General features: G+C 41.0%; 1 protein-coding gene across 6 annotated transcripts in view; it reads right to left on the bottom strand.

Annotated features, from left to right (window-relative positions):
• Positions 1-391: 391 nt before the first annotated feature.
• Positions 392-19,861, bottom strand: part of trim36 (tripartite motif containing 36) — a 29,617-nt gene continuing 10,147 nt past the window's right edge. For 5 of the 6 annotated variants that reach the window (XM_085368396.1, XM_085368394.1, XM_085368397.1 and 2 more), the window contains 11 exons: positions 16,662-17,005; positions 15,099-15,245; positions 13,877-13,972; positions 12,365-12,502; positions 12,090-12,205; positions 10,918-11,039; positions 5,457-5,574; positions 5,160-5,365; positions 1,519-1,702; positions 1,187-1,300; positions 392-761 (listed from right to left, as the gene is read on the bottom strand). In XM_085368396.1, the coding sequence (XP_085224522.1) occupies positions 392-761; positions 1,187-1,300; positions 1,519-1,702; positions 5,160-5,365; positions 5,457-5,574; positions 10,918-11,039; positions 12,090-12,205; positions 12,365-12,502; positions 13,877-13,972; positions 15,099-15,245; positions 16,662-17,005 (1,955 nt within the window). Of the gene's footprint in view, positions 762-1,186; positions 1,301-1,518; positions 1,703-5,159; positions 5,366-5,456; positions 5,575-10,917; positions 11,040-12,089; positions 12,206-12,364; positions 12,503-13,876; positions 13,973-15,098; positions 15,246-16,661; positions 17,006-17,913; positions 17,995-19,861 lie in introns of all 6 variants that reach the window. The other variant, XM_085368392.1, reaches the window with a different exon arrangement.

Below are 19,861 nucleotides of genomic sequence, written 5' to 3'. Positions count from 1 at the left end.
AGGCGTTTAATGTTAAAAGACTCAGTTTGAGCAGTTCATCATAAAACCAGGTCCAATACAATTACCAGATCCAGAGACTTTGGTATATGGAGAAGACCTTTTACATCTATACGGACTACCGAAGACCTCTGTATGCAGACACTGATACTCAGCGTAATTATCTTCGTGTGGGTAATACATTATACATGCCAAGGGAGGGGGGGAGGGGGGGGGGGGAGGGGCCAGTCCCTGGCAGGGATCCCGTTTCCACATTAGGACCAAGTGCCCTAATCACATCTGCCTGATTTGACCTTCAAAAATGGTCTGAATTGTATTCCATCACCCTGTCAATAAAACCTGTTCTTCCCAGAACACACTAAAGATGAAATGGATTCCAGGCTTAATGCACTCCTTAGAAGGCCAGTCTCTTACTGGCTAGGAACTCTTCCAGCTGAACCTTGCCGCTGCCCATGAGGCCAAAAGCCGGATACATTGTTCCCGAACAATCCACCTGCCTCTCGTAAAGGCACCTCATAGTGTCGGCGTCGTAAAAATACACTCGGCACGCGTCATAATCAAGGCATATGCCCAAGCGCTGGGGCATAGGAAGGATGCGGCTGCCGGGGTCAGCTGACTGTGCGTTTGCTGTGGAAGAGCTAGACGTTGAAGAAGACTTCGGGATGATGAGTTTGCCCATGCCCAAGGTGACGAGGGTGAAGGGCTGGGAGAGCTCATAGCATGCATCTTCACTGCCGCTGTCGTGCCCGCTGTCGTGGTCATACCTGGTAAAAGGAAGGTACCGGTAAAGATTTGTTTTGCACTTGGAAAGTTTATGCAGAACTTTATTAGATGAACTTATGAATTTCAGGCAACTGATCTGGAGGAAACATCTAAGCATTGTCTGAACACTGCCTGGTCCTTATCAATTTGCATGCGTCACATAATTACCATAGAAGTCAAATTTATTTGCATTATGTAATGTTCTCCTTTACATGGGCTAATTTGCTGAAAAGGCCAAGCTTCGTCTCAATAAGCTCTTTAAGAGTTTATACTGGTTCTCTTGCGTCACAGGATTAGGTATGGCTCAAATACACTTGGCGCTATACTGCATTTGTTATGGTTAGATTTGTCACCTGTAGACCACATGCCTATAGATTATAGAAACATAAGGGGGGGGGGGGGGGGGGGGGGATATGGCTGCACATACCTTGGGCTGCTTGTATCTCTCGGATTGTGAAACCATTCAATCAGCTTTGTGTCGGAGGCCACGCCAACTTTAACCATGTAGGAGTATGGTTCCACCTTAAAGGCCCAGTAATGTCTGCAAAAAAAATAAAAATGCAATTTTTTCACCTCAGAAAGAGGAGGTTATGATGACCAGTTTGCCCATTCATTCACTAATGGGCTCATTTGTACCAAACCTGGGAACTGGCAGAAGATTTTGCAATTAAACCTACTTTGCACTGACGAAACAAAATCTACTGCTCAGTGAGATTTTTGTATCAAGGTCCCAGTGTTGGTTGTTTGTGTTTTGCATACCTTCCCTGAGAGATGCCCGTGTCCCCAATTATGTAATCTAGTCCAATGTAGCTGCCTGTCTGCACACGTTCGGCTGCGAGCAGGAAGGCCATGCCGGCTACGCTCTCCACAGTATCCCGTCTCTTATTTAGAATGAGCCTCTCCGTGCTGAATCCACACTTGTCACTGAACAGGAAACCAAACACTGCATGCAAAAAGACAGAATAGAAGAATTAGATAAGCGGGACATAAAAAGGGTGAACAAAGAGGAGTACATGGAAATCAGAAATATGAATGGGACAAACAGACCCAGTTTCAGAAGAAGAGTCCTTATTGAGCATTTAGCTCACATAAAAGGGAATATTTTCTCTATTCTGTTACTGGGTAAGTGACAAAGACTGACACAAGAGGGTGCTATAATACAATCTTAAAATGTACATAAAGAACTACAAGTACCACCATCATCATAACACCATGACAGAGAAGTCTAATGAAACCATGTCCTATATTTCTCATCTGGCTGCAAATGTATTCTATAAATAGTCTGAAGGCCAAAGGCCATGATTACCATGCACCAGGATACATACAAGCTAACATGATTATGCCGGTTCACTCAGCCATTCTCTCCAATCTGAGGCCTACACTGGGGAAAACCTAGTTAATTAGCATGCGTCTAGGGAAGTCCTTTAAACAACTAGGGCATGATGATCATGTTTGTATAAGCTAACCCAACGTGTGAAAAGACAACGAGACAGGAGTTTTATGCAGTCTTATTTAGCTTTGCATTTGTTTCAAATATTGCACACAAGCTGGTAGATTCCCATTTTCAAGTATGATAAACTTTGTATCGCTGATGTTGAAATATGTATGCAAAGTGACCTGAGCTGTTTCCATTCTTTAGATTTTATATAAAGAATTCAATATTCTCTGTGCACCCTGACATCCAAGAAATTCCACTAAAGGGTTATACACCAAAAGTTCAAACCCCTAGGTGAAATCCTTGTCTAGTTATCGCATTCACTAAACTTTCAGATTCTAAACATCTGACCTTAGCCTCAAGTTCACTGAGATGCAGATTTGTCCAAGACTTGCAATAGCAATGCCCACGGTATCAACTTATAAAAGGTTCTGTGTCGCTTCATTTTCAAGTTATCGCATTCACAAACCTGAGTGTCCATGTTTCCCACCCATCCACCGACTGCAATACCATAGCCTTTAATGGCTGAGGGGTTAAAAACTAAAGACAGTCTGTAGACTATACATCCATTACACACACACACACACACACACACACGATATCAGATATTTACATCTGACATTATTTGAACTACTGATTCCACATACACAGTGACACAGGGTGACTTTTCCCTCCAGACATTGGATGCATGAGTCAGAAGCATCAGGAGACCATCTGTTAAATTTGACTGCGGTATTACAAGTCCTCAGCAACTATTTGTACTGTAACGTCAACAATGAATGTGACATCATGCAGAAGTATAAGGCTGTGGGGGGGGGGGGGGGGGTTTGAGGAATTTGTCTGACATAAATGGTCATCTTTAACCATTAGTACAAATCCTCCCCCCCCCCCCCCCCCCACACACACACACACACCTTCTCTAACCCAGATTCTGAAACCACCATCTGTTCTTCCAGCCCTAAAGAATGCAGCACCCCATAATGGGGAGGGGGGGGGGGGGGAAAAAAAGGGCCAATATGCTTTGTGCTTGTCCATACCATTTCTAAAGAAACAGTTTGTGCTGTCCTCATTAAGTACAGTTTTAGTGGAAGATACGGAGGAAATATTGCAGAACATAACAGCTGCAACTCCCTCGATACATAAGGCAGGTGCAAGAACCCATGTCTCAGACTGGATTTCTTATTTTTCCCCAAGTCGATTTAATTAGAAAACTCAGTTAAGTAAAAATGTAAAAACTTATTTCTACTACTTCCAATCAATGACCAATTATTATGTTTGTTATCGATCTGGGTATCAGTGGGTCTAAGGTTTCCCTGATCTCACTAAACAGTTGAATCATAAATCAACATAAGTAAATTTTTATTAATAAACAGGTTCTGTAACTGGTGTCAATGGCTCATCCTTCTTTAAAAATATGATGCAACACTGATGAGTAACCAGGTAAAAAATACTGACAAGTCAGGTTTGCTAAGAACAACAATCATGTCATTGGTTTACAGATATTTTATGCTTTTGCTCCTGAAGCTAGATGTCCGACAGGCCCGTCTGCATTTTTCTTGCCACAGCCAGGGGGCAAATAGGAACAACACTGGATGGAAGCATTATTCAAAATTCCTAATAAAACATGGATGCTACCATCCATTTATTAAATCTTTAAAGAAACGATAGCTCATACAATTTATGCAGCTTGAAATTAGTTTCCAGGTAACCATTTTTTAATAATCATTTTAAATCAAATTCATGTAAATATCAACTTATGAGCACTTAGAACAGGCAAAGTTTAAGCCAAGCCAAGTTTAAGCCAAGCAGGTGACTGACATGTCAATGTTTGACATGTCAGTCACCTGCTTGGCTGGGGGCAGAGTGTTAGCATCTCATAGGAACATCAGGCTGTCTTAAACTGAAGCTGTTACATCATAAACAGCTCCTTGCAGGAGCTACAAGGGTGTAGGTTTTGTCTTTTGCATTTTTGCCTCCCTTGCTTGAAATTCCACCTCATTACTGACGCACACAGAGTCCATCCATTCAGACTCACACGAACCAGACAGCACAGGAATGTGGACGCTCCGATCGCACAACAAAACCCCACAAATAACAACACTTATCCGCAAATCAAAACGCAGGCCTATCAGATCACAGGGGGATGCAACATGTTTACAGCTGATTTTGATACAGGCTCCTGGCATGACGGAGTGGTGGAGCCTGGAGATTATCAGATTTTAAGGATGACTCATTACAAAAAAGGCTCTGCAAACCTCCTGAAATTATAGCATACACCCAGAGAAAACAGCCCAAAGTGAGGAGACTAACACCTTCCAAGCAGGATGTAAATCAAAGTGATACAGTCCCTTACTGGGAAGGCTCCATTTGAATTCAAGCCCAGCAGATGGCTGGAAATGATAATCCTTTTTAATGAATTCCACCTTGCATCTTTGAGGAAAGCTTAAGAATGCCAGCAACAGATGCAACTGCAGGTTTCTTCTCCAAGCTGACATGCCATCCACTCCCACGCACACAGACAAAAGCTATATTGGTTTCAGCAATCTGAAACAAAAGCCATTACTATGGTGATAAACTGCACCACTCTGCTTCATTACCTCCATCCTGCATGCTGTAAGGAAATTCAAAAATGTTTTAAAAACAGTGGAGCATCCATCATTTTATAATCTCCCTAAAGTCGAGCACAGCATTCAGCACAGACGTGCTTTGAGAACTAGAGGGGATAGAAAAAGCTTAGCTGCTGCCAGAAAGAGGCCCAATAACAGGGGTTGGTCCTCCAGTAGTCAGCGTGGCAAGTCATTAATGAGCTCAGCATCAACAACAAACAACAGCTTGAATTGAGTAAGTCACCACATTCTTTAACGCTTTTACTCTTCCGTCTCCAGCAGAAGAACCAACACAGGATTGAAGGGGAAATGCAACTAATTTTTAACTAATTGGAATAAATCATGCGTCTCAGGCTTACCGGGTGCAGGTGGCGTGTGGAAGGTGACCTCAGGACTGTAGGGGCTGAACATGGAGTTCCTGCAGCTTCGTACTCTGAAGGAGTACAGACTGTCAGGCTCCAGGTCACACACCACGGTGCTGGGGCCGTACACTCTGTCTGTGGCCCTCCAGACACCATTGTCCTCACCATCTTCCTGGGATGGGGACTGGCCTGGGCCTCCAAGTCTGGAGAAAAATTATATTTCTCCTTCAAGTATCTGCAACTCATCCGTGGCGCTACACATCCCTCTACTCCCAAAGTCATGCTTGCACTCACCTGCGGTACTCAAGCATGTGGTGATCAGTAGGTAGGTGGTCATCAGAGAGCCTCCAGCAGATTGAGGCCTCATTATAGACTCTGCTATTGGACAGGTCAATCAGAGGTGGGTCTGGAACTGGAGAAGAGGAAGAAAGTGTAAAGAATAGAGCAAAGGAACCAGTCAGTATAATCAGGTGAAACAACAACTAAGGCCAAACAACAAGTAAACAAACTGCAACCAGGAAAGCCTGTAAAATATAGCATTTAACATCTGTTATGAAGATTTTCAAAACAATGACAAATCTGGGGAAGAGCTTGTTTTGTCCAAATTTAAAAACAAATCTCACATGGCAGACCGTAGTTCTGGAAGATTTAGGATTTGCAAGACAACAGACCATTCAATTTTATTTAGATAACAGCAACTTACAGTCACCTAAAGAGATGAAAGACGCATATGAATTTAAGAAAATAAAAATACACAGCAATAGCAGCCAAATTACTTTCATTCTAATCACGCTGAGCCCTGCATTTCAGCTACATAGCTTGGGCTTAAGCAAATGAAGCAATGCAAGTATAGCTAAGATTAGCTTTGTCGGGATCAAGACTATCCACTCAGGACAATGGACTATCTTGCATAATGAAGCTTAAGAGTTTTTCCCAGACTCACAGCCAGGAAATGCACTTACACCCAACTCAGCTTCTTTCCCTTACTGCACTTTGTTTTTCCCCCATCCATTTTCTCAACAGTCATTTCAATTTCCTGCTTGTGTTGTTAACCCATCTCTCCATGGCTTTACATTCACCTACATATATACTGCCTCTGGCTTATGCTAGAGGACAAACCCCTTGAAGGATTCCCTCAGTTACACTCCTCAGCTAATTTATTTCCTCCAGAAACAATCAAATTACTGCATCCATGTAGGTCACAGCTCCTCTCCAAGATCAAAGCATTTCTCTGTATACTTCCATCATCCTCCCAGTGAGAGTTCCCCTCATCCCTTTGGTTATATTTTTCCCCCTTCTAGTTTTCAATCCTTCCCATTTTTGTCATCTTTTCCCCACAATAGTAGATCCCCCTCACTGACCAGTGTCACCACTGCTGTTAAGCTTTCAAAGTCACTTTGCTAATCCCGAGTCCCCAATTTACTTCTCCCAGGCAGCTCTCCTTTATGAGCTTGTGTAATCTTAAAGCACAATGTATTAAGCATTCTTAATGTAGATTAGCATTAACTAGGGAAAGTAAAGAGTAACCACCACAGGCCCTCTTTTTTTCTTTTTTTTTTTAAAAAAAAAATCAATACCCTGACAAATAAAATTTTATGTTTTCACCTGTTCAAACAAGTGAGGACCAAACGGGGCAGTCAGCCATCCGACTCAGCAGGAAGCCCTCGTTCAGTGATTCGGAAGAAACACTATTGATCATGTACATTACAGCTTACACTGCAGGGAGCTGCTCCGACTCATATTCTTTATCATTCCCCTGCTCCCTGCACTGGACTTTCAACAGCTCCCACTTCAAAATCTTTAAGCTTTGACATGAAAAACATCCTTTAAGAGACATGAAATGTTGAGACCTCTGATCATAGTCTGATGTTTAGCAGAAACTCCAGTTTGAAGCTGACCACAAACGGGCATTTACACTTGAGACAAAGCAGTCTTTCACATCCTCTTAAGCAGAGCTTTTTTCCCTTTGGGGGGGTTCATACGCCACAGTATGGCCATAGCTGGGTTAAAAGGAGTGAGCACAAACGCATCGTTATCCAAAGGATGACGAGTGCACTAGAAAACATGGACAAGACACAAGCACTGAACAAAAAACACTTGTCAGTCTCAAGTTTTTAAAAACGCAGTCAAGTACAGTACAAGGATGAAGGAGAGGATCCACCAATAATGCAGTCATTTTTAAACCTCCTTAAATGTAATTACTGCAGTATACAGGCGCACTCACAGCTTATTATCTCATAGGCTTGGACTAAGCTGGCTCCTGCAGGCCTTTAGATTAAAAGGCTGCCGCCAAACTGCTGCATGCAGCACTTTTCTAAAAAAGAAAATGCATCACTGCTACACAGGCAACACTTTATACAAAGAAAGTCAAATCTGAAATTTAAAGGACGTTTTTAAATCAAGCCGAGGACTAAGCAAGTAACTTCTTTAAAAATATAAACTCGCTTAAGTCTTTAAACAGCTTCATTGACTATTCAAAAAGAAAAAGGTTTTCCAGCAGCATTACCTTCCCCCCCTTTACTCCTGTAAAAAACAGAATCCACAGCTCTCTGCTCTTGTGGCCTTTGTACAGAAAGCTTTTCCTACACATTTTTATGTATCCATCGTTTTTAACCACAGTAAATTAAAGATGGCCTGTAATCAGATTATAGAGGAGATAATAACTAGATCGTTATCCAACCGTTCTTCGTGAGTCACAGAAAAACAGACCATTTTCCTTCAGTGTCTACACCGAGCCAGCGGTAGCCTTTGAGACGTCTCACATCACTGATTTTCAACAAACCGAGCGGGGCTGCTCTTCAGTGCAGTAACAAAAGCCCATAATCACAAATTCATGTCACCAACGGCCACTGGAACAAATGCCAGCTATTTAGTTGCACTAAATAATAATGTTCGGTTGCCGTTTCACTGAACAGCACCGAGAGACCTCAGTGCTGTCTATAAATATCAACATTCAATCCCTCGATATTTACCATCTAGCGCTTTGTCTGAAAGAACATCTGACAGAGCTAAAGCCTTTACTGCCACCGAAGCAGCTTGTCAAATAACTGCTATCAGTTTTCAGGATGGCCTCAAACACCAATCAAGTGTCACTGCATAACTATGACTGAAAGTCCTGTCACAACTAACCATCACTATATGCGGTGGAGAATATCAATACACCCTTCTCTCAGTCACTAATACGTATTAAGTTGTCAAGTTAGATTAAAGAAAGTAAAGCACATGAGGAATGAGCCTCTCCCAAACAGAGCCAAATGTCAAAGCATGAGTCACAACATGGCTGTGTTGAACTCCAATTTGATTATTAAGGAAAGTCAGACAACGTCTGAGCTGGCTACCATGACGACAGCTATTGGTCTGTGCAGTCTGAGCACTTTGATGGCTGCTTTTTTTTCTCTCCTTTTAAATAAATAAAATGTGGCTAGTTGTAAAGTTGACAGAACCAGAGATGATTATATGCATACAAAAACTATTAAGTATGTTTCTGAGAAATCAGGTATAAGACAAGACTTTATTGATCCCACAGTGGGGAAATTTTTGCATTAACTCAGCTCAGGTATAGATAGAAGGAACATACAAATAAAATACCAATAAATATAAAATAAGTAAGATAATGCACCACACACACCCACACCATCCAGTATGTGATTATGGATATGGTTGTGGAAATATGCAAGACAAACTATAAAGTTAACTATTCTACCACTACTATTCCTATGGAAGTCATAGATATTGTACAGTAATGCCACTGTTTTGCACATGTCTCACTCTGTATATTTTATTTTATATATTTTATTTATTGTTTACTCTATTTAATTTGTAAAATATGTGTACACACACACACACGTAGAAAAAATATTTAGTATACACATCCAGAAATGCATATACTATTATATATTGTACATATATTTATTAGTTTCAGATGTAGCCATTCTTGTATTTTGCTTGTTTACATTATTGTATTTTGCACAACTCTGTTGCTTGTGAAGCTCGCACACAAGAATTTCACTCACGTGCTGTACCAATGTACCTGCACATGTGATGTGACAATAAAAGTGATTTGATATGTATAAGTACAGACATGTACCCACACTTACACACTAAATATACCTGCACATGTCCAGACACATAGAAGGTCCATTATGCATGAAGTGGTGACTGTGGATCTCCACAATGTCCAGTGACTTATGACATTGTGATTGAGGAGTTATAGAGTAACTGCTGTTGGGATGAATGATCTGTGAAAGCGCTCCTTCCTGCAGCGTATGAAGTACTTTTTCTGCCCAACCAGAGGTCATTCGAAAGAATGCAAGTTTGCAGTGCTTCTAGTCTTCAGTACGAGTAAAACAGTGTTATACAAGTACCAGTCTATTAACCATTTACTGCTCAGATACACAGGCTGTTTCAATTATACAACTAGTCTCCCTGGGCATGTCTATGATTGGAGCCAAATGCCTGGAGCTGGGCCTTCTTATAAACAGGAGACTGGGTTCCTAGGTGACTCCCGTGTCACTTTTCCATTCCTTCAGTTTTAGTGACAGTTCGAGGGAGGCATTGAAGCCAAAGATGTCCCCTTTGCTTTTTCAAATCTCTGGATATACTGATGTAAATTGTATAAATTAGGACGACTGACTGAAACGTATGGGGTTGAACCAGAATTTGAGTTTGGAGTGCAATTCGATGTAGCAGTTGAGGCCGGAGTAGCTTCTCCAGTTTTTCTTCACATATTGTGTGTCAGATAAATGTCAAAGAGCATCATCTTTTAAGGTTCTAGCGTTGCCTCTGACCGGCCTTTCAGTGAGCTTGTGATGACTTGCAGTTCCTTAGCAGGACATTTTTGCAACCTGCACAATAACCTGGATGCACTTTAAATAATCCAGGTCACTCCTTCACAGACCTTTGAGTCTCAAAACGGGTGAACAGATTTAAAAACAAATCTGTCAAATCAATATAGAGAGGTTAAGTACACATAGCTTGTTAGATAATGAACAGTTACGTACCTTGATCAGATATTTAAGACATTTTTTGTTTGACCGCTTTATGGTCTTGCTTTGAGATCAGTCTGCTATGACTTACTGTTTGCTCATTATTTTGAGGCTGTGGGAAGACAAACCTGAAATAGGTCAGAATAATGCAGGTTGAAGAAAGCATATATATTCTCAGCCCTGGGAAACTTCTACCTGAGCAGCTTTCTGACAGAGTAAACGCCTTTATAAATCAGCAGACCAGAACAAACCACCAACATCCACAATCTGTGTAGTCACGGCTCTCATTTTAGTTGCCTACAAATGACCTCTGACCTCTTAGCATAGCACAGTTTGAATGGCTCTGCATGCAACAACAAAAAATAACTTATTCAAGTTTTAACCAACTTGATTTGTAAGGAAATACAACAGCAGGGCTCTACATCATATTGCCACATTTTGTCATGATCTGGACGAGCCACAAACAAAGCCGGTCTTCATGCTCACAGATGAATAGAAGCATAAATGTCACCATGTTTTCTTTCATGAACTGATGGGATCACTTTTTCCAGCTGAGCACGATAAAGAAGCTCGCTGTTTACCACAGTTTTTCCAGAAATGAGTTTGACTGAGCACACCAAACCCCTGAAAACAATATTTGCAAACCATCCTGTAAACAGATTCACCTTTTAGTGCATCAAAGTCAACTGAAACAGGGTTTAAGTCAGAAATGATTCAATAAATGACATTTCTGCCAACCCAAGTGTTGCCTTTACTCTGAAATCATTTACCTCCACCAAAGCACATCTCTTTAAGCAGCATTTCTTCTCTGGATGTGTCCAGGACAAACTCATCAAAGCAGGGGTCAGCTGCAGGGTGAAAGGTCCTCAGAGACTCTGTGGCTTTCTGGATCCTAAAACATAATAATAATAAAAAAAATAAAATAAAAAACCCTCATCATTAAGGTAAGATTTTTAATTATAGACTTCTGTAAGGACACAAAACAGCAACACTATTCACAGCAGACAGAGTGCCTCCATTGCCCTAATGTATTTTCAATCAGTCCTGTACTCTGGGGTCATCTGGCTATTTTTAATACAGTCTCTCATAAGCACAATGAAGGATTAAAGGCTGAATCTTTGTCAAGAGTAAACTGGACAAACAATCCTATCATGACTGTAAGAGAAAAAGGTTCTAGCTTACAAAAGCTGCTCAAGGAGATCAATTAGTGAGCTTAAAGGAGAGGATACTGAGATACACAGCACTGACTTGGCACTGTGGCACAAGTCTTCTTTAAACTGTCCTTGAGTTTGGTAACCTGTGGTTCAGTAACACGTGGCTTTGTGACACATTTTAGTCAAACATTTAATCTGATTGAATGCAGCACAAAAATAAACCAAATCTAACATAGACAAAATCCTGCTTATGGCATCCAGAGAATAATAAAAACTAATGATTCAGTTCAGATTTCAAACTCTAAAGGCTAAAGTTATTTGTAGTTTTTGCGATTAATTAACTATGCACAGTCATGCGACTCAATATTGTAATCGTTGGACAGCCCTAACAATCATATTTAGCTTCATTTTTTAAAATGAATGTATACTTGGTTACTTTATTCATAAATTGTCACTTTGACAGTATTTAACGTCATAATTCTGTAGCTCATATTTGCTTTAAGTGCACTGCTCAACTATTCCTTCACAAAAGTGCAGCTTTCCTCACGAATAATACAGATGATTATATACGGGCAGCTTTTACTGCTCACCATTTGCATCTCTAAGCTTTGTTACATTATCAATCATTTCTATTATTGTACTTTTATCCTAAATGTTATCATTTTAAACAGATGACTGTAGTGAAGATTATAGTTTTCTGGTTTCTGAACCTTTCCATGTGCACCTGCTGAGGGATGTGAATCTCTCTACAGATGAAATATAGATGTATATCTCACCAATTTGCATACCTGACATGCAGCTGCTTCGCAGTCTGCACAAAACAGGATTGATCGGTTTCCTTCAGCACCTCCTGAGCATAGCCCACCAACCCACTGTTCTCCAGCATACCTTGGTACTCTTCCACCTGGGCAATACCATTTATAAGTCAGTTATAAGTGTTTGTTACAATTGTGACAGCATCTTGAGAAGTCAGGCTAGTTTTTAAACATCTAGAAAAGTTCAAAGTACTTATTATGGACTTCATGCAAATATGACGCATGAGATAGAGAAATCAAAGTCTCACCTGGCCTCTGAGCTGCTCCATGCGACGGTTACGAGACTGCTCGATTGACCTCAGCATCTCAGATTTTCTCTCTTGCAGAGTCTCAAACAGACGCTCAAAGTGCTCGTTGGCTTGACGCTCTGCTAACTGGCCATTTTCCTTTAAGAAAAAGACAAGTTTCTCATCATCTTAAACTAACAGTATTCATTAGATGCAATAAGCAGACATTTCTTTAAGCCAGCCAGAGTGCAAGTCATTGCCACTATGATCATTTAAAACAAAGCAGTGGGCATCGATTCCTCACTTTTTCCACTCGAGACTGTTGAATGAACCTTGACGGTACGCATTTCATTTTATTGTAATTCAGCTGCAGACATTCAACATTTTAAACTCATCTCATCTAAGCCATTGTTCGACACATAAGTAGCAAACATGAATGAATTAAGGCCTCTGTTTAGTTTTGAACAACAAAAAAAAGTCACTCCCATTTATACTCAATGAGACAGAAGCATCAATTGCAAAATGAAAAATTAAAAGCATAACAATCACCTATTGCTCACACACCCAGTGCCCTTTACAAAACTGAAAGCGTGGGTATGTTGAGCGCTCGCCATCTATGACCAACATCAAAGTAAAAGAGGAACCAGCTGAGACACTAAAAACCCCGACTTGCGTGAGGGAACCAAATCCTGCGTTTCCTTGTTTGTGTGGTTTGCATACTGCTTGTTCAATGATGCTGCTTACTCTTACAAAGACTGTAACGGTTCGACTCAGGCTGCTTTCTACTGAGCCGTATTAAAATTTCTTTTCTGCAGCTATCAACGGGAATTAACAGATGCATTTGTTTTGCACCATCTCATTATCAATTTGACTAGATTCAAAAAGGTTTAGACAGAATAAAGCTGCTCCTTCTCCTCAAGAAGGAGGAGCAGCTTTATTGGCACAAACTGATTAGAGGAATGCTAAAAGTGTGAACAAAGTTCATAATACCTTCATAAATGTGATAAAAAGCAGTATAGTGATAACCGGCCCTTTTATTCCATCCTGAGTTACAGATTCTTTCAGCTGCTTCCTCATTGGGTCACCACAGTGGCCAGATCTACATGTTTGACTTGGCACAGATTTTACACCACATGGCCTTCCTGATGCAACTTTGCCAATTTATCCAGGATCCAAATTTGTTCTCCTCTCCTCCCAGCATCTTTAACAAGTAAGTAAGTGAGTGAGTCAACCACTGCACCATGTAGCCACCTTCTGCTCCTTATAGATTTAACACCGTCCAGGGATTTTGCAGAAGATGATAAAGTCGGAATTGTTGATATGGACATTTTGTGTGCACTTTGACGGTCAAAGAACCTCAGATGATGCAATAACCATAACCCAATTCCAGGTCTTTCAAGTCCAAGTTAAACTAAATCAAATCAGGTCTTTTGCCTCTGACTACAACTGATGAAAAAAAAAAAAAAAGTCTGCAGAGCATACAGTAACATCAAAGGATGTGAGAGATACAGCAGCATGAGTCAGCTCTCTCACCTCAGTCTTATTGATGAGCACCTCAAGCTCAGTAATCTGAGTCCTGACCTGGTCCTCTTTGCTGATGAGGTAATGGATACTCTTGGCCAGCTTCTCCTGGGGAGGGAGGAAGGAGAGAAAAAAAAAGAAAAAGAAAAAGTGAGCAGCATTTCAGTATTTACAGTGAGCTTCACAGAGCCTTATACTTGCTGGCACATACACAAGGCATGAGACTAATAACACAACCTTAAAATACATTTTCTGGGAAAGAAAACCGTAACAGGCACCACTTTAAAAAGAAAAGGTTTTGTAGTTTGAGACGTTCATCAAAAACAGGGGTCCAATATATCAGTTTATTACTGATGGACATCTCCGGACACAGTGACGCTGCACTTCTGTTCAAAGAAATTATAACTGACATAGGTTTCTGGGACTGATCAGGACATCTGATACTCCTCCCAAGAACTCAAAGGCAGAGCACACAAAAATCACATGGAACAAATGGTCTCATTAAATATTAAACACCAATATGTTTGTATCCACAAAAACCAGCATACAGAATTTCACAAAATCTGCCTCGACTTGCTAAGCCCTGTTAAATAAATCCCTCTAAGCAGGATGACGTTCAGGCCAACAAAACAATTACTATTAAATGCATTTTAATTAAAACCTATTCTGCTGATAGCCTCATTGTGCTTTAGGAGTGTGTGGTTGCTGTGACAGCAGCTGCCAACACAATCTCATGACATTTTCGTCTCCACGTGAACTAAACAAAACACTAAAATGAATTAAAGGTAATCATGGTGAAAGGGAAAGCTCTCAAGAGGAGTTTGAACTCAATTAGCCAGCCTGGGTTTAAGTTTCCAAACAGTGACTGACATCTACAGTGTGCTTGCTAGCACTGGAACAGGTCAAGCATTAATATTACAACAGCAGAGGAGATGAAATCCAGGAACAAGTCGGTGTGTGGCCCACTACAGAAAAAAGCTGCCTCTGAACTTCTTTTGTTGCATACTTCAGCGATGACGGGGAGCGTGGACAAAAGGCTTTTACTTGAGTCCAATTATGCTAGCACCAAACTTCTGCACAACAATCTGCCCTTAAAGGATTCTCAAAACCTCAAATCATTCGTTTTATCTTTCACTACAGTTTACCTAGTCATTACCAGTTTTTAAATACAATTTAAAGTGTACTGACTGTGTGGGGGAGAGAAGAGAAAAAAAAAAAGGTCTGAATGTGTTACCTTGAGGATCTTGTATGCACTGCCCATGGAGGTGACTTTGTGGTTAGCATGGGATCCTCCAAGCTTGCACAAGTGACACACGGGACGCCTGCAGACCTCACAGTACATGTTCACCTTCTCCATCTCGTGCTCTGGGCACATGAGAACCTGCGAGATTAAGGAGAAAACATAAATTATCGCCCCCGAGGACTCACTTTGTCACAAGTACCACTTAAGTCCCAGTTACATAAGCTCTGAAAAACAAGGACTTAAAATTAATCCAAAGAACGCATGTACACATTAAACTGCACTGTGTTAGACTGCATAGAGCTACACAGTGTTGATAAAATGTTGACAAATGAAGTGAAACAGGAAGATGAGCTAAAGCCATTTAAAAAAAAAAAAAAAAAAAAAAGGTGGTAGACAGCTCGATGAACCATTTCCTGATGGGTCTTAAAATAGAACTCAAATCAGCGCTCCAAATGCCAAGATCCTCATCAGAGGCCAAAACAGCAGATACACCACTCCTCAATGAACATGGAATGCAACAAATACACAAAAACCAAAAAGAGAAAAGTTTGTTTCCAATGGACATTCTAGACAAACACTACACAATAGGAATGTATAGACATTTGAAACAAGCTCTGGCTTGACCCAAACAGGACTCCAGCTCTATTGCTGAGGAACTGTTCCCCTTTCCTGGATGATTGCAGCTTGCTCCGATGAATACATTAACCCAGAATGTCCAGGTCACATTTAACAGGAGACATATGGGGTCTAAATGCTAGCCAGGGAAGTCTCTAGATATGTCCTGATCCAGAAAGGTCTATGCTACTCTGGCACGGTCCCACTATTAAAAAAGAAAAACCCCAAAAAAAACAAAACAAACAAACATCCACAGGGCATAAGTACAGGTAGGAGCACATCATCTTAGGTCCTCTGTCCAGTCAGATTCCCACTGAGAACAAGCAGATCAGAGATGGTGCTCTCGTGGACATGGAAGTCTGCAGCAACAGCTCGGACAGATGCCAGCATCCAGCGTGGCAATAACCTGGCCTCGGCCAACTTCACTTAATCACGTGAGTTTGTGTTCAGCAAACAAATTACCAATCCCCAGACTAAAACCAAACAACAAGAATTGAAGACTAATTACAGAATTTGTTTGGGTTTTCACATGTAAAAAAGATAAAACTTGCACTTCTGTTTTTGACTAGTATATGACACAGGAACCAATTTTATAGTTCTGCTGAGAGTAAAGTATATTTGATTCTGTTTCTGAGTTACACCATGCGTCACTGACCTTTCTGAGCTTCAGAAAGTGATTAAATATAGTTTGATCAGCAAAGTTAAGTTTTAAGCCAAACTTTCTGTATAGCAATGATTAGAAAACCAACACAGCTGGTAAAATTCACCATGCATGACATGCAACTCTCATACCGCCATTCAATCAAGTAAGCAGAAATCTATCAACTAATGTTTAACTCTGTGATAACACATCTTGTTAACTGTTCATAGTTCAAAGTTGTTTTGTTTATCGTTTATTACTTCGTGAGAACAAACTGACAGCTACTGAGCCACACTCACCTTGGGCCTAAAATTCGTCGTGGGACCAACATACTCGTGCTGGGCTTTGGGTGTGCCCCAGGGGTGGTGCAGCTTGAAACACTCGTTACAGTAGCTCGCCTTGCAGTCCATGCAGCTCTTTGTTGCCTCCTGCTGTGGAGGCTTGCAGATGTTGCACATGATGGCGACGGCTGCGCGGGCAGCCTGCCGGTAGCGCTCCACGATGCTCTCCAGGGTGAAGTTTCGGAACAACATGCTGATGCCGCGTTCGCCCAGATCTATGTCATGCTGGCAGCCTGGGCACGGGATGGCGGTGACCCGGGGAGTCACAGATCCTCTGCGCCATCCCGGAGAGGAGATTGAACCTGGAGGAGAGCAACGAGGGCAGAGCACTGAAATGAGTGTCAGGAATATAGAGTCACAGCCTCGGGACACCCATTTTCCAGTCTTGCCTGAGGCCCTATTTTATTATGTGAAGAACAATGTCCTCTGATTTCTAATTACAGTCAATTAACAGCTTTCAAGAGGTTCCAGCACAGTTTAAAGACAAATAGATTCGTTTTGAAAAGCAAATTCACAAATAGAGCCTCAGCATGTCTCTCTTTGTGCTTCATTTCCACAGTGACAGCTGCACAATTGAGGCATGGCTGTATTGGGGCAATACACCCAGCAGCTGTCAGGGGGGAAAAAAAAAAAAAAAAAAAAAAAAGTCCACAAAGAAAGACCATCAAGTGTACTGGAACAGGTTAAGGAGTGACGTTTGGCAGGAAAGTCAGCATCATTGGAGCTTATACACAGTCTTAATAAGAAATGCATTTCATTCAACACTTACTACATGAAGGAAGAGTATTTTAAGTGCTCACAATGATCTGGACAAAGGAAATAATTCAATTTCCCTTAAATGGGTGATTGGCAAAATAAAGATGAAAAACAAACCACATGATTTAAACAAAAATAAAAAACAAGCAATTTTAACTAAAGTGCACTGTAAGACAAAGAAAATAAGCTTTCAATAAAAATTTCAAGCAACTGACATGTCCAGTTCAATGCAGGAACACTTTTCACATAGCACATCTCTTAAAGCGACATTGCTTTCAAGAGTCTCACAACATTGTGCTTGTTACTGATGCGGCAGCATCAGAACAAGGCAGCAACACGGTTACACGAGATCACATCACAGACACAAGCAGGGTCTGTCAAACAAAACATCGTCACCACACTTAAAGCCAGCAAACTGACGTCAGAGCACGCAAAAATTAATATATTGCTTCACGTTTTTGAGGGACAGGGGAAGCGAGGAGTGCTGGATTTATCTCTGTTTGCAAGCCAGCATTTCCGCTCCGTTTCCGAGGACCTAAAAAATTAAATCAAACACTCCTCAGGTAAGCAAAACACAGGAAAACGATTTGAAAGCACCACTTCAGCAAAAAAAGTAAGGAGGGGCAGCTGAGGGAAAAGCAGCAGCAGAACAGCAAACACACTGATGTGATGTGTAGCCATGCTGGGTTCTCAGATGTATCAGTGAACACTGATGGTGCACCTCTACGAGGTCAGATCTGACTGACCAAACTATAGAGCTTTGTTCACCACAGTTTTTTCTACCTGAATTTATTTAACATAGGTGAAGTTAAACATTTTGCTATGATGTTACGATGAAAATCTCAGGCTAATGATGGAAATGAAGATGGCATGGTCTTATTAAAGACAAGCAGAGTCAGTGGATGACAAGTCTGGCAAAGAAAAAAAAATGTAAAGAAAAGCCTTCATACTTAAACGAATGGTGCTGAAGGTCTTTATATCCTGCAAAGACTGCACGTGCGTGTCATGCAGGCACTCTGACTCAGGTTCTGGTCAGCACATAAGGTGTGAGCAAACAAGGCCCACAGAGCAGATGCCTGAAGCAAAGCGTGTTTGTGTGTTGATTTGTGGATCTGCAGAGGGAGCAGAGCCAAAGGCAAAAACTGACAAGTCATTGCAAAGAAAAACTGACCTTTTCTTTTTCCATCCTGTCCAGACCTTTAGACAGTATAATGCAGAAACCTACCATTTCTCCCCCCCCCCCTTAAAAGGCTTCAGATTATCAGGATACATTCTGGATGTTTAAACTCACTGGCAACTTTATGAGGTACACCTATTTAACTGTTTGTTAATGCAAATAGCAGCAATCCAGTGCATTTAGTGTATGAAGACATGGTCAAAATGATCTGCTGAAGTCCAAACTGAGCATCAGAATTTGGAAGAAAGGTGATTTAAGTGTTAGTGTAACGGTTTTTGGTGCCAGATAGTCTGGTCTGAGCATTTCAGAAACTGCTGATCCACTGGGATTCTCCCACAAAGTTATCAACAGAGTTTACAGAGAACATAATGTTACAACGGTAACTCAAATAACGCAATTTGTTACAACCAAGGTATGCAGAAGAGCATATCTGGATCTTATATTAAAACTTAAGCAGCACTATAGCTACTGCGTGCCACTCCTGTCAGCTAAGACAACTTACATACGCTCAGAAGACTTGGGGTGGGGGTGACCTGATGGGTCTCAATTTCATCTGCAACATCCACATGGTAGGGTCATAATTTAGCCCAAATATCAAAACAGGTATAATGGCTTGGCACACTTTTGCTCCAAACGAGCATCGTAAAAAAACAAAAAAAAAAAACAAAAAAACAAAAAACCAAGTAGTATTTTTGCTAACCTGCTAACCACGTCCATCCCTTGATCATATTGCACCACATCACAAAGCATGATGATGAGTTCACTGTACTCACTAGATCCCAATCCAACCTTTGGTCTGTGGCTGAACAGGAGATCGTTGTGCGTGTGAAGCCTGTATGGTACCATCATGATCCAAAAATCTGAGAAGGGTTTCCAGCACCTTGTTGAATGCCATGGAGAATTAAGGTAGTACTGAAGGCAAAAATGGGTCCAATTCAGTACTAGCAAGGTGTACTTAATAAAGTGGCCAGTGAGTGTATACTATAAAAATGGTTAAGTCTGCAGTTTATGAAATATTTACTTCTATGAGCAGATATCCAAGGCAGATTAACAGGACTCCAATTAGTACAACTACACTTTGTTCAATATGGAAATGTAAAATATTAACTTAATACATGTTCTCCAAGGCCAGAAAAAAATATAATATAAAATCAAGTCAACTCCCATTATTTTTTTGTACTTTTGGGTTTGTTTGTTTTTTTAAGGGCTTTGGGGACACTACATT

This window comes from Diplotaxodon limnothrissa, linkage group LG12, assembly GCF_057381915.1.
Source record: "Diplotaxodon limnothrissa isolate DT_005_m linkage group LG12, D_limnothrissa_male_GT1.1, whole genome shotgun sequence".
NCBI lineage: Eukaryota > Metazoa > Chordata > Actinopteri > Cichliformes > Cichlidae > Diplotaxodon > Diplotaxodon limnothrissa.
Note: the sequence above shows the minus strand (reverse complement) of the source record. Positions and strands in the feature narration are given on the sequence as shown.